This window comes from Seriola aureovittata, chromosome 7, assembly GCF_021018895.1.
Source record: "Seriola aureovittata isolate HTS-2021-v1 ecotype China chromosome 7, ASM2101889v1, whole genome shotgun sequence".
NCBI lineage: Eukaryota > Metazoa > Chordata > Actinopteri > Carangiformes > Carangidae > Seriola > Seriola aureovittata.
Genome location: NC_079370.1, coordinates 567,046 through 581,093, shown reverse-complemented (window position 1 = coordinate 581,093; position 14,048 = coordinate 567,046). Strand labels below are relative to the sequence as shown.

Below are 14,048 nucleotides of genomic sequence, written 5' to 3'. Positions count from 1 at the left end.
GGAAAGGGAATCTCTGTGATAGGAGCACATGCAGGTAAATGCAGGGGGGGGGGGGGGGGGGGGGGTGCAAATAGTTTAGATTTAGTAGTTGCACTTTGTCAGACCCCTCTAACCTGAGATGCACTATGCCAAGACGTTGCCACATTCCTAAGAAGCCACCAATGGCTGAGCTCTGTGACAGCAGTCTGCAGACATTCACCTACGTAGCAGAAATCACAGCTGACAATAACACATTCAACGAGGCTGCAGGTCACAGGTCAAATTCATACTGTATTGTCAGTAAGCATCTTAAAAGAGATAGTAGAAATAATATAATTCTACTAAATCATACTCCACAATACCTTAAGCCAGTCATTCATTTACTACCACACACACAAACACACACACACACACCTTCAGTAGCAAGTTTGCTCAAAGGTCGAGGTGACTTTTTTGATAGTAAAATGTTAACTCTAAATGTTTGATGTAACGAAGCTGAACATAATATTTCTGCTGCAATGTAAAGTGACAGAAGTTTTGGTTTGTTTTACTTCTAATGAATACAAACTGTTTAAAAAGTAGTTTTTGCTCCACACGTTTCTCAGTCCACTGACTTGTACTCGCTGCGCAGAGCACAATAGTTTATCTAACTCCGTCAAAGTACAGCAGACTACAGATGTGAATTCTACACTTCTGTCCATATTGTCACTATTTTGTCAAGTTATCACACAGCAGAGCTTTATGCAGCAGAGTCACACACTGTGGTTAAAGACATTCTGCCATTAGAGCAGTCAGCCTCACTACACAGAGCAGGCTGTGTGTTAAAGGTGGAGTCTATTCTGCTGGAGGTGTGTCATTTCCACCATCTTGAAGTGACATAACTGAACTTGCTATGACGAGTCATACAAGCTTAACCACCAGGAATGTCACTGGCTCCACACTCCACACTGCATTCCTGCTAGAAAATGAGGGTGTTGCACCACCTCAGTCATACTGCACAACAACAACAGCAACAGGTGTGAACTGGAGGCATAACAGCACAAAAGGTAAAATTACAGCATTCAGATCCATGTAATCAGCTGTTTTGACTGCAGCGCCGCCTTAACCACGGCTATGAGATGCTTTGGAAACACACTAACATTAAAAAAAAATAAAAGTCTCTGGAGAAAGCTGAAACGCTGATGGCTCCGGAGCATAATGAATAATGCTGATTTTAAAAAGGGACACCAATGCAACATCCAACCTGCACTGGTTGATGTGATAATCAATACACATCACTGGGCTTGTTTATAATCCGAGTCACAGACATTCCTAAGTTACTGTGGGATCTCAGGAAAGCTGGGGAATCCCCCACAGAGGAACCAGATAACAGCAAATAAATGTTATGTCATCTGTACTGCAGCACTTCTTGAAAGGTTTATGGATGGTTACAACCACATGAAAGCCTCTTTTATTCCCATGCATTTAACAGTGCACTGACAGAAAATTCTGAGAGATGCACCAAGTACTAACTGCATGTTGCTATAAGCTAAAATACATTATTTTCAATAAATATGACAACATGTGCTGTATGTACACCACTGTTGTACTATAGCCCCTCCCATTCAAGCTCCGCCCTATCATGCTCCTCCTACCTGGCTTTAAGCTCCTTGTGCTCCTCCCTGATCTTGCCCAGATCCAGCTGCAGGCGTGCTCGCTCCTTGGCAACCTGGTCCAGGGTCTTGCGGGCGTCGGCCAGCTCTGTCTCATAGGCTGTCTTCATGCCCGACAGGTCGCGGGTGACTGAGGACTCGGACTCAGTGATGCGCAGCCGCAGCCCGGCATTCTCTGCCTCCAGCGAACGCACCTTGTCGATGTACACCGCCAGGCGGTCATTGAGGTTGCACAGGTCCTCCTTCTCCTGCAGCCTGGTGATGCGGGCCGGCGAGAGGGTGGTGGTGTGACCACGGCTGGTGCGTTTCTGGCTCGGGGTTTCCATGGCAATAATGGCTCAGCAAGAGGTGCAGAGGGGGTGAGTCACTGGCTGTGGGGGAGGAGGGCGAGAAGAGTTAATGAAAACTATGGTATCCACAGTGGCATCCACAGTGAAACTACAAGGCGTATCTAGGACTGTCTTCCCTGGAAACGCAGTGCACCAAACCACGGACTGAGTCACATGTTAAACTTTAATAGAGTTATAGTGAGAAAATGAATAACTTGAATAAACCTGATCCTTGTCTGGGCAGCCCGCCTTCATGACTGCATGACAATATATTCCAAGATCCTTTTTCCAGTCAGTGAGCCCATCTCTAAAGCTTCATTTAATACCTAAGAGTTAAAAGTGATTTCCAGAGGCAGAACTGATTCACAGGAACGTAATCTCTGTTTTCTTTACTTGTTGTTTGTTAGGACTTCAGATAACTGCTATTATTTTATAAAAGAAGGAGGTACCGTTTCCTTGCCTTTTTCCTGCTTTTAGTGCTGATAACATCCCTTATTCACACCAGCATTTTCACTGCAAAGTGGAGCACACTGTCATAACATGCGCCTTGCTGTTTTCTCCTCTGGCTCCAGTAAATTGTTTTAGGAGCCGTTCAGCCACTTTATGCAGCTCACTCCTGAGCAAACACGTTCCCTACGAACACCAGCCTCCACCAGCCTCCACCAGCCTCCACCTTCGGCTCACCGGCTAAACACAAAGCAATTACATGTTTTTATAATCACTCGTAAAATGTGCAACTGCACATTGGAAAAATGAATAAAAACATATCTCCTCCTCCTCCTCCTCAGCTCTTCACAGTTTTTGGTGAAATGGAGGCAAACAACAAAAAAAAAAAAGAAGAAGGAAAAAAGAAGTCTAGCCGCAGCGTCAGTCATAATACCAAAGTGTTGACTCATAATATCAACAAATACTGCAGGATGCCCTGATAAGGACATACGGCTCCTTAGATGTGTAGTAACAGTGAAATGAATGAGATGGCTCTGTGTTAAAGACTTCTGTCATTGAAGCTACAATCCAGAATTTTCTTCATTAATTATCTAATATTAAATTTAAGTGAATTTAAGTGAGATTTAAATGAACAAAGAGAACAATCTTTTTTTTTTTTTTTTTTTAAATGGAAGACACCTCTAATATCGTAAAGGAAAATCTCAAGCTATGAATCCGACTTGAAACAGCAAGTATGGAAGAATTCGACAATATTGATAAACGTATGAGCACTGTTGTTATCGATGGCACCTGTGGCTGAACAGGTGGAGCTTAAGAGCCATTTTATTTCTCAGCAGTTGCTCCACTCACAACCGAACAGCCCTTTGTCAAAGTACAGCGGGAAAGCCTTCTCCGGTTCGGCTCAGGAGTGGGTGGATGCACCAAACTTTGCCATCCATCCCCTCACCGCCCATTACCAAAAGTGCACACAAGGACTTGCACGCCCATGTGGGTGGGATGGCGCACACATGCATGCACATGATGTGTGCACACGCCCACAGGAGCAAACCCATACACTCACAAGTACTCTCTGGACTAACTTTGAATAAATGAAGCATCCATTTAAGCTCCCAAAATGTGCTGTCTGATGTTCCACTCTTCAGTAACAGCAGACATTAAAAAAAAAAAAAGGAAAACTTTTACAAGTAACAAACTTATTCCACGCCACTCCTCGCCAAAATGACAATGAAGACGGCTTTGAGCTGACTGAACAAGTTAAACAAGCACTGTTTATCAGTGTGACCGACATGAAGTCTCAGAGGGAGACGGAGATCTGTGGAAACTCTGAACCTTACCTCGGTTGTGTGAGAACCTCTCGACTGCAGCCTGCTGAAGGACTGACTGTACAGGACCTTTCTGGAAGTTGAGTACTGGTGTGAGTGTGTGTAAGCTGCTGTGAGAGTGTGTGTGCCATACCCCAGAGGAGCGGAGAGAAGAGGATCCGTTGAATAATGCAGTCTTGCTCTGTGCTGGTGGGTGTGTGTGCCTTTGGCTCGTGCCCTGAACTGCTTTCCTAGCTGTCGCTCACTGCACATGTACCTACTGCTGAAGAGGGAGAGGGGCGGGAGCAAATAAAGGAGGGTGGGGCAACGACTCACACTAGAAAGACTGTGTGTGTGTGTGTGTGTGTGTTGTGTGTGTGCGCACACAGAGCAGCTGCTGAGCTTTATCTCTCCCTGCACTGGCCATATCTTTTCCTCTCTCATTTCACTCAGACAGCGCCCTCGCAGACAGACTGACCTCAGCGACTGGTGCAAGTGGTCTGTCAATAAAACGCGGTGACACTGATGATACTGAACAGCTCCCAGGTGGATGAAAGTGTGTGAATGTGCGACTCTCACCCTGATCCTGCTTCCCTGCTGCTATGAGGAATACATTCTTAGCCCACTTTTCTGGTTGAAAACAGCCGTGACAGCCGACTCTAAAGCAAACACATGGAAGAGGAATTTCTGCTTCGGTCTTATACAGTGAAAAGAAAAATCCTCAGGGCTGCAGAAAGGACCAGAGCTGAACTTAGGACACTCAAACAAACATAGCATGGAAATCAAACACGTCAAATACATACATATCATTGATCTCCTCGTAGCAGGGCTCAGCTGTTATCCATGGCAGAACAATAATAACCTGTCAGCGAGCTCGTCCATCGACTCCATGGAGGAAAAAGTCCAAAAATATTTCATATTATATTCCCAGTGAATGATAGAATAATTCCCACAAGTCATCTTGAAAGTGCAAAGCTCTGACACTCAAATCCAAGTTGATTCTGGTCTTATATTTATTTCCTTGGGGTGGAGTTAATGGAGTCACAGGTCCAATCAAGTTCTGATGCAGGAGAAAAAGACGTTTTCTGTGTGTGTCTGTGTGTGTATGCATCTCCTCACCATGGAAATGGAGGTTTGTCCATTCGTGTGTGTGTGTGTGTGTTACTTTGTATTCGCCTGTGGTTAAACAAGGGGGCAAGACAGCATCTGTTTTTGGGCATGGGGCAGGCTCAGTGGCTGTAAGGGAGTATCCTGGCTCCGGTGTGGCCTTGCAGTGGAAAGGAGCCGTCAGTCTCTGAAGCGGCCACTCTGAGTCACACGTCCTTGTACAAGCAGCTCATTTTTCCAGCGTCCTCCTGCTCTCCGCCTCTCCTCCTTCCTCTAACCTTCTCTCTATCTCTCCATTTCAAGCTTTTCAGCCCCTCGTTTCCATGGAAGTCACACTGAGACAAGAATGCCTGGCTGGCAGCCGAACATCTCTCCTTTATGAATCTTCCTCTGTTCTGTTTATGTTCTCTGGGCACAAACTACAATAAACTAGATGGAAAATTGTGAAAACTGACATTTTCTCCGATACCACAGAACAAATCTGCAGGTGGTTTATCAATAATGAACTCACTGTTTAAAACTCTCCACTTCTTGGTTTTAAAGGCAAACCTAATGCCTTCATTTCTTGCTGTTTGTAATTATCAGCTTCTTCTATGAACATGGCCGCAAAACATTTTAGCTACAAGAGGCAAGAAAACTTACCGTAAAAAAACGTAACCATGATTTTAAAGTCATTTTCTTTTTTACAAAGATATTAAAATTAAGAAAAACACTAAATATTCACATTTAAGAGGCTGTTATCAGCAAGTGTTTTGTGTTGAGTCAAATTATTAGCAAATTAATTGACGATTAATTGTCTGTAGCACATCTAATTGATTCAGCTCTCAATTTTTCCAGTAAATTGCACAGGGATGCATTTACACCTATTGGATCTTTGCTCTTACTCCCCAAGGTACTGATTAAATATTGTCCAACACGGGCAAAATGTGTGACATCGAGAGGATATTTTTGAAAGTGATGCAAGACATAATGATAATTGCTATAGATCATTCGGATGCTGCTTTGAAAAGTTGTTATATACGAAAAAAATTCAAAAATGAACTAAAGCTATCAGCAGAATGTGAAGAAATAACAGTCTACATCTATGTAGTGTGTTGTGGAGATATCTAGTGAAGCTAGCATGCTAACCAGCTAGCCCTGGGCTTGGTGAACATTAGCGTTGCTGGAGACAGATCTTGGCAAGTAAAGGAATGAAGTTTGATGCTGAACACAAAGTTTCTTCTAGTCTGGTGAGTAAACAGCTGTTAATGCTAATGCTGGCTGTGTAGCAATAGCAAAAACTATATGGCACCTTTGAATAATGAGATTTGACAAACTCAAAAAGTAAACAATCATTTTTCGACTGCCAACAAACACCAATGCTTTCATATCTTTAGCCACTCGTCTGACATAGTCTGAATCCCAGATCCACTCATCAACTCCAAAGACAGGAACGGGCATGACAGACTGTGGTGCAACTCACCAGGCGAGACAAGTACTGAACAAAGGGTTGCAATGAGTTCTCTTCCCGTCTTTCTCTCTCTCTGCCCTCATGACATTCCAAGCAGGCGGCAGAAAACACAAGGCGTGCCTGTTGTGCAATCTGAAGGTTTTATTTCTCCATCATGAGCCACTGGCTTGCTGCTCTCCTGGGAGAAAAGAGTGATTACACAGACGACTTTCAGCAGGAGAAAATATGGTGCGAGAGTCATCTCGTCAGAATATTCTGAAGCCAAGTAAACAGAGTCTACTGAATCAGGGCTCCCATTCCAGTTTCAAAACCTGAAGCTCACACATGCTCTGCAGTACATACAACAGCTCCTGTTTTTCATCCCTTATCTCCCTTTTTCTCCATTTCCTGAGCAGGCCTACAGTCCCTCATGTACAGATTATTTTCCAGATAACACGGTGAAATAACGATGACTCATTTGTATAATTTAACAGTTCACAGGAGCATTAATCTTTCATTTGACAAACAGTCAGAAACAGTAAACTGTCCTTGAGTCTGTATCTGCTCGTTTTGTACCTCAGCAGCAGCTTTAATTCTCTCACCGTTATCTCTCTTGTTCAAAAAACCATTGTTCATATATCTGCTTTAATCATTAATAAAATATGCCATATCTCTAACCAATGAACGAGAGCCTGCTGTGCTTTGGAAACAGTTAAGGTTAGAAACTAAACTTCTGTTCATCTTTCTTTGTTTGGTTGTTTGATACAAGCTAAATAATAGTTTGATATTCTGTTCATTTCTATCCACAGAGCATTTACTGTAATGTACTGAAATGTCAAACTATTGTTGCTTTGTGAGCTTTCGTTTTGCTTACCATGCAAATGATCATGTAGGCCTCCAGTCTTATGTAAATTAATTTTATAATTTTTCATGAAGTACTGGTAATGTGGAATAAATGTTGCTGGGATGAGCATCACAATCTCTCCGATAAGAGACTGTTCTGAACTGGGTGGGTCTGAACAGATAAACCATGACTGAGGAACAAGTAACTCTCCCTGAGGGAAACTGAGGGAACTGTAGATGGGACAGAATATCCACATCCAGGCTGAACAATCTTTAACTACTCTAAGTTTTAAAAATCTTATTCCTGCTCCTCTGGATGCTGCAGTGGTGAAAATCTCACCTTTGGAATCACAGGTGTTTCCACCAGCACCTCTTTGCCAGGGTCTCATCAACTCTGTAACAGTGAAGTGAAAATACAGAGTGTGGTCGGGACTACCTCTGTGCTTTAACACGCTCAAGTACAACTCTGAGGCTACGCTAACTCAGATAACCACTCCTATCAATGTGGGGAGTGGAAAAGCATCTCAGGTGCACAACACCTTGAACCTTGAGGTGGATGGTCAACAACAGCAGAACCACACGTCAGGTTCAGGTCCCGTCAGCACAAGGACAGAAATCTGAGGCTGCAGTTGAGGACTGGAAAACTGTAGCCTGCTCTGATGAATCTTTTCCACTTGTTTTTTCAGGTTTTTCCTTTAATGTGTCACCTGTCTGCAGTTGTAACAGAAACTGGCAGCTGTAGGTTTTATACACGAGCATGTGAGTGTTGCATTAACAAAACTTTCCTTTAAATGTTCTCCATATTCAAAAAGATGGGAGCCACTATACTGACAGAAAACACAACCTGACAACAGGCATTCATATAAAAAGGTGTGGACAAAATATCATCAACACCTTCAACGTCACGTGATGCAGTTCACCGGTCTCCATAGAGCTGGATAAAGTTGAAGAAGCAAACATTTCATCTCTCCACGGAGGCAGGATTTATTGTAATTGACTGCATTATTTTACCTATTAAACTGAGAGCACATCCTTGTAGTGCTGCCTGTTTTCCACAGGAATGGCTGCAGCAGCTCGCGCTCTGTGCCTGTCTGACGCCCCCTGTCTTCCCTGCTGTCTGTCTGTCTGTCTGTCTGTCTGCACAGAGGCACAACGTCAAGTCATTCACAAGCGCTTTCTACAGGGAAGATGCGAAGCGCCATCCACTGGCTGACACGCTGAATGGAAACTTGTGGGCGATATCCCTCAACACGGGTCATAGAGTTCATGAACTGATGCGACACGCTGCCTGCCTGGTTTAGTCTCTCACCAAACAAGGACCCAAACTAAAGACCCACCACCGTAAACCCGCGAAATAATGAGCGTCTCTTACCTGTTCTCTTTAGTAGGAAACAGGCTCTTCTGAAGTCGCTTTAAAACATGTCTCCCCTCTCCACCGTCACCGCTGACCCCCCCGACTGTCGGCAGTCCACTTGACCCTGATCTTATCCACAGGACCGGTTCTTCTTTGAAACAAGTCCGGGAGGATGAACTCCACCGAGCCGCGCGCGCAGCCAACAGACACCTGCGCATCAACACACTTGATTAGCCTGCCAGTCTCTGCTAATTACAATGCAGCCTATAGGCGCCACCTGGCGACCGTAATTAACGCTCTGCTGTCGCTTCGTGTCGTCATTACTTTTAGCTGCTGAGGATTTTTAATAAAGTCAACTCAAGTACTGCAGTTAAGTACAATTTTGAGGTACTTGTACTTTATTTGAGTGTTTCTGCTCGAGGGGACAGGTTACACTGTTTTTACTTCACAAATTAAGATTTTCCTTTCAGCAACATGACAATTTTATATATAATGTTCAATCCAGTTCTATTCGATCCTATTCTATTCGATCCTATTCTATTCAATCCTATTCTAACTTCAGCTAAACAACCGGCCACAGTTCCTTAAACCAACGTTATAATACAGAAGTGTCCACTGGGGACTATTTTCTGTGACGGTAAGTACATTTTGCTAATGCTACTCACACACTTTTACTTAAGTAAATATCACTAAGTCAATTATCTATCTATCTATCTATCTATCTATCTATCTATCTATAGGTATTTTTTTCAGTTTCCATTTAAATCTTTTTTGAATCTGTCAATTCAAAAATTCACTTTATTAAAAGTACACAATATTAGCAGAAAAGTGTACTTAAATGTCAATGGAATTACATTGTGGTATTGCTTTTTTTTTTTAGTAAAGGATGTTATTATTTCCCCCACCGCTGATTACTAATTTCATTTTTTGTCTTCTTTGCCTGAGGAAAATGTTATTATTTCACGCCACAATTCAGATATCTGTTATCTTAACCATCATCAATAAACTTGTCTGTCAGTGGCTTGAAATAAATGAAATAACTGTGGTATTAATTTTACTCAGGACCCCCTGGAGAGCCCTGAGGGGCCCCTGTGACTCCAAGGACCCCTCTTTGGCAGTGAGTGATATACTGACCTGAGCTGGGTTTCACATGAATTGATAATTTAATTAAACAGGCAGCCAGGGAGCATCATACAACTATTCCTCAAGGCAACTTTACCAGCACGACTGCCACTATCAAGCTGTACAGATGGTCCAGTTGAATGGCGCAGTCAGTTTAATTCCCTGTGATCCCAAACTCATTCTAAATACAAACAAAAACACAAATTAAAAACATCTGAAGTGTGCTGCTGGAGATATTTTACAGAGCTCTTCATGGGTAAGCTTATCATTATGTAACAGATGAGCATGAATTTTACATGACCTATGTCACTGAGCTGTAAATGGTTTGTTTACATTCACAATATTCATAAATGATGGAGCAGGACTGTGGGTCACTCGGAGGCATCCTGATCTCTGAGAAAACAAAGCCTGAGAATGCGCCCATGCTTGCTGTGACTGCAGCCCACTCTGACACTAATACTCTACCTTCAGGATAGTATTAGTTTGTCATCTGTAGCTTGGAAGTGATTGCATAATCCAGCCAACAAAGATGTACATATTTCGAAGTTTTGGTACAAAGCTGTACCCTCCGGAATGTCCCATTAGGAGAACAGAACCCACGAAAAGAACCTTAACATCCACATTTTAGCTTTCAGGGCACATTTGTCTACAGAAGTGGATCCACACAGTAAACGTGTCTGGCACTGTGATGACACAGCGTCCAGGAGACCAATCGACAAAAAGTAACTCTATCCTGTACTCCATTACAAGTTCAAGTCCTGCTTTCAGAACTGCACTTTGAGCACTTCTTAACACTGTCGGGTATATTGATTTGTAACTGCATTATATTTCAGAAACTGATGATGGTTTGTGTGTTAAATCTTAATTTAAAAACTAGCTAGTAACTATAACTATTAAATAAATGGAGTTGACTAAAAAGTCCAATATTCTCCTAATAGAGTATACGTATAAAGTAGTATAAAATGGAAAGACTCAGAGAGTACAAGTACCTCAAAAATATATTTCAGTACAGTAGGCGTATACTTGAGTGAATGTAGTTCGTTATTTTCACCGACAGCTTTCAGAGTGTTCTGTTATATAAAGATAAAAATAAATTAATTTACCTGTTCAATTCATTTCAATTCAATTTACTTTATTTCCCAATGATAATCCACCTAGTACTGCTGTCAACTGAGTCCTGGGTACATTTATATTAAAAACAAAAGATAAAAAATAATACAATTGAAAAACATCAAAAAAGTTGGGACAGTCTGTTCATCAAGTGTACTGGAGTCCAGATTCATCTTCCATTTAAGAGCCGGTCCTCTAGTTGTTCCTCATGTAGCGCGGTCCAGCTCATTACAGTCCTCGGCTTCACCGCACATTAAAAACAACAGATAAAACATAGATTATTTCAATAACATGTATTATTTGGAGAAGAAGTGTTAGGCAGCAGTTAAAGCCAATTCAAAACTTTTTATTTAAGGAAAAGTAGAAATACCACAATGTTAAAATCCTCCATTGAAAATTTTACTTTACTACTACTATTACTAAAAATAAAGAATATGAGCAGCAAAATGTACTTGAAATATCAAACATGCCCCTTCCACAATGTTATACTATTGTATATATATTACATTATTGTATTATATGTGCATTTTAATGTTGTGGCTGGTAAAAGTGAAGGTCATTTTAACTACTTTATCTGTTATGTAGTTAACACATAAAAATGCATCATATTTCTTAAGCTGATCATTGGTTTTGTGATTAATATCTGAATCTACAAAGTAACCAGTAACTGCAGGTGTCAAACAAATGTAGTGTAGTTACACTAGTTATTATTTCCCTCTGAGATTAAATGGAGTAGAAGTACAAAATAGAAATACACAAGTACAAATACCTCTGATTTGTACTGCAGTACATTACCTGAATAAATGTATTTTGTTACTTTCCACCAGTGGTTTTAGGAAGAATAAAAATGTGTAAAATTCTACTTGAGTAGTTCTCACATCAATGTACTCAGTTACTTTCCATCCATGATGAAACATGTCTGAGAATTACAGTAACGGTTTTAAAGCCCATCTGATTTGTATTTTGTTCTTGATATAAAAAAAGGTTAAAGCGCATCAGAGCTTCATTAAGTGCAAGTGGCATGTGAGAGGTTGGATTTCTAACATGCCAGCAGAATTTAGTAGCAACATTTCTTTATTCAAATGTGACCCAATCAGTAATTTTATAGCGTGGAACTGATCCTGTGACTTCATCCTTTTGCAGATTAAAACAGCAACTTTCAATATCTGAATCAACTGACATTGTCTGAAATACAGTCAATGAAATGAGAAACGGATGCCAAGAATAAAGTGAGGACCCTTGAGTTCAAAGGGGTCTGTGACGAGCGTGAGATCACCACCATACGGGAAGCAAGTGGTGAGGTGAGCCTTACTCATCACTAGGCGTGTCACTAGCTCCACAGCATCAATGTGATTAGAGAGGCAGCCGGGGGGGTGGGGTGGGGGAGGGGTGGGTGGGTGGGGTGGGGGGGAAAGTGAGTGAGAGAGATGACCTAATACCCGTAAAAAGCAATGAAGTCATACTACCTGACTCATATTCCCAGCTGACACCAGCTCTCCCAATCACAACATCCCAGTGCATGTGTGTGTGTGTGTGTGTGTGTGTGTGTGTGTGTGTGTTTGTTGTCAGAGGGTGAGGTGAGAGTGTGTATGTGTGTGTGGGTCAACCGCTTCATATGCATGGTTGTGTTTCACTTGTTCTTGCCTGAGTGTTTGCAGTCAAGCTGTTGTGCACCGTGTTTACAGATGAAAAAAGTAGGGCTGAAACAATAAGATAATTAATCAGAAAATTTGTCAACAATGATTTTGATCATCAATTACTTTTGCTGTTTTTGTCTGTTTTGTCTGTTAATTCTGTATAAAATATCTTTGGGTTCTGGCATATTATTTGGACAAAACAAGCTATTTGAAGATGTCATTAGCAGTTTCCCACTATTTTCCACATTTTATAGAATAAAATAATAGTTGATTAACACAAATAAAACAGATTCATGATTAATGAAAATAATCAGTTGTTAGTTGTGGCCCTGAAAAACAGCCAAAGTTCGGGGATAGGACAACACTCTTAGTGGTCTCACGCCCTCACACAGACAAACAATAGGTTTGTAAAGAGTGTACTTGTCTTGTGGCTCACACTGCTCGCTGATCAAAGCCCCAGGCAATGTAACAATGCTCGGATTGAATGAATCTGAATTGAATTACATTCAGATTAGACTGATACCATGTGAGTTTGGCTTTGTTCGAAGCCAACAGCAATAACTCATCCCTTTTACAGGGTCCATGTCCTGTCAAGTCGTGTCTTGGATTATTCAAAGAAAGGGAAGTTTTACATCTGTGAGCTCGTCATACACATCGACTTCCACGTTTGAGTAATAACACTGGAGCTTAGTGCAGTGACTTTCGCTGACTTACCCTAAAGATGTAAGTTTGGGAGGGAAAGGCATCAGAACCAGGATCCCTGCACGGTGGATAAACCTGCAGAGAAACTCAACAAACTGTTGATAAAACATGAGCTTAAAGAAACACACAGTTTATAATGATGTATAATGATGTTCTTACATTATAATTGTACTCTCCAACCCCTTTACTCTTTTTTCTTTAACTATTGTTTTTATGTTTTTTTTGTTTTATCGTATCGTCATTATGCGCCGTCCGTCTGCTGCTGCTTCGGCCTGCTCTTCCTTGAAAGGAATATCTCAACAGCGAAGACAACAAATAAAAACAAACATGAGCAAACACCTAAACAAATAAACAAGTAACAGAAAAAAAATAGAAGCGACAAAACCCCACACACGAAGTGGCCTCTGCATGTTCTGTTTCATTTGTTCAGCTGATCAACTTCAGGGCTCCCATCAGCTTATGAGCACAAGATGTGGTATCATTTGCATGAGGTCTTACATCATCCCTGAGAGCCCGTTCATTATGGCATCAGCACGTGGTGCTTAGCCAACATGTCCCTTTGTGCTCGCAGAAGCCTCATTCAAGTGACAGCGGGGCACCAGAAAAGTCTTGAAAAGGACATCTGGCCATGGAAGTCAAAGGGATGTCCTTTAGGGATTCTCAGACATGTCTTCACAGCCTATTAAGCCTGTCCTCTTTGAAAGACAGATACTGTCCATATAGGTGGAAGCAATATTTGCATGGACTCTCGGACAAAGAGGTTGGTGTGTGTGTCTCTGCGGCACAGTAAACCACAGCATCTCCCAAAAAGATGCCAGTCAGCCTTTCATGGGGGAAAAAAGAGAAACAGCACTACTGTGACGAACAGATGTTCAAGATCATTGAGTTTTTTATGTGCAAGTAACATGACCTCAGCACTCTGGGCTTCACATGTATCCTGTAGCTAACACACTCACACACACACACACAGAAACACAAGTGTGCAAATCACAATTGTAGCCCACAGCTACAGGCAGTGAAGTCTGAATGAAAACCA

General features: G+C 41.8%; 1 protein-coding gene across 4 annotated transcripts in view; it reads right to left on the bottom strand.

Annotated features, from left to right (window-relative positions):
* Positions 1-8,640, bottom strand: part of lmna (lamin A) — a 33,484-nt gene extending 24,844 nt beyond the window's left edge. The window contains exons 1-2 of one of the 4 annotated variants that reach the window (XM_056381914.1): positions 8,460-8,640; positions 1,614-2,002 (exon numbers count right to left, since the gene is read on the bottom strand). In XM_056381914.1, coding sequence (XP_056237889.1) covers positions 1,614-1,957 — 344 coding nt within the window. In that variant the 5' untranslated portion in view covers positions 1,958-2,002; positions 8,460-8,640. Of the gene's footprint in view, positions 1-1,613; positions 2,003-3,741; positions 4,003-4,511; positions 5,363-8,459 lie in introns of those variants that run through there. The other 3 variants (XM_056381912.1, XM_056381911.1, XM_056381910.1) reach the window with 3 other exon arrangements.
* Positions 8,641-14,048: the final 5,408 nt, after the last annotated feature.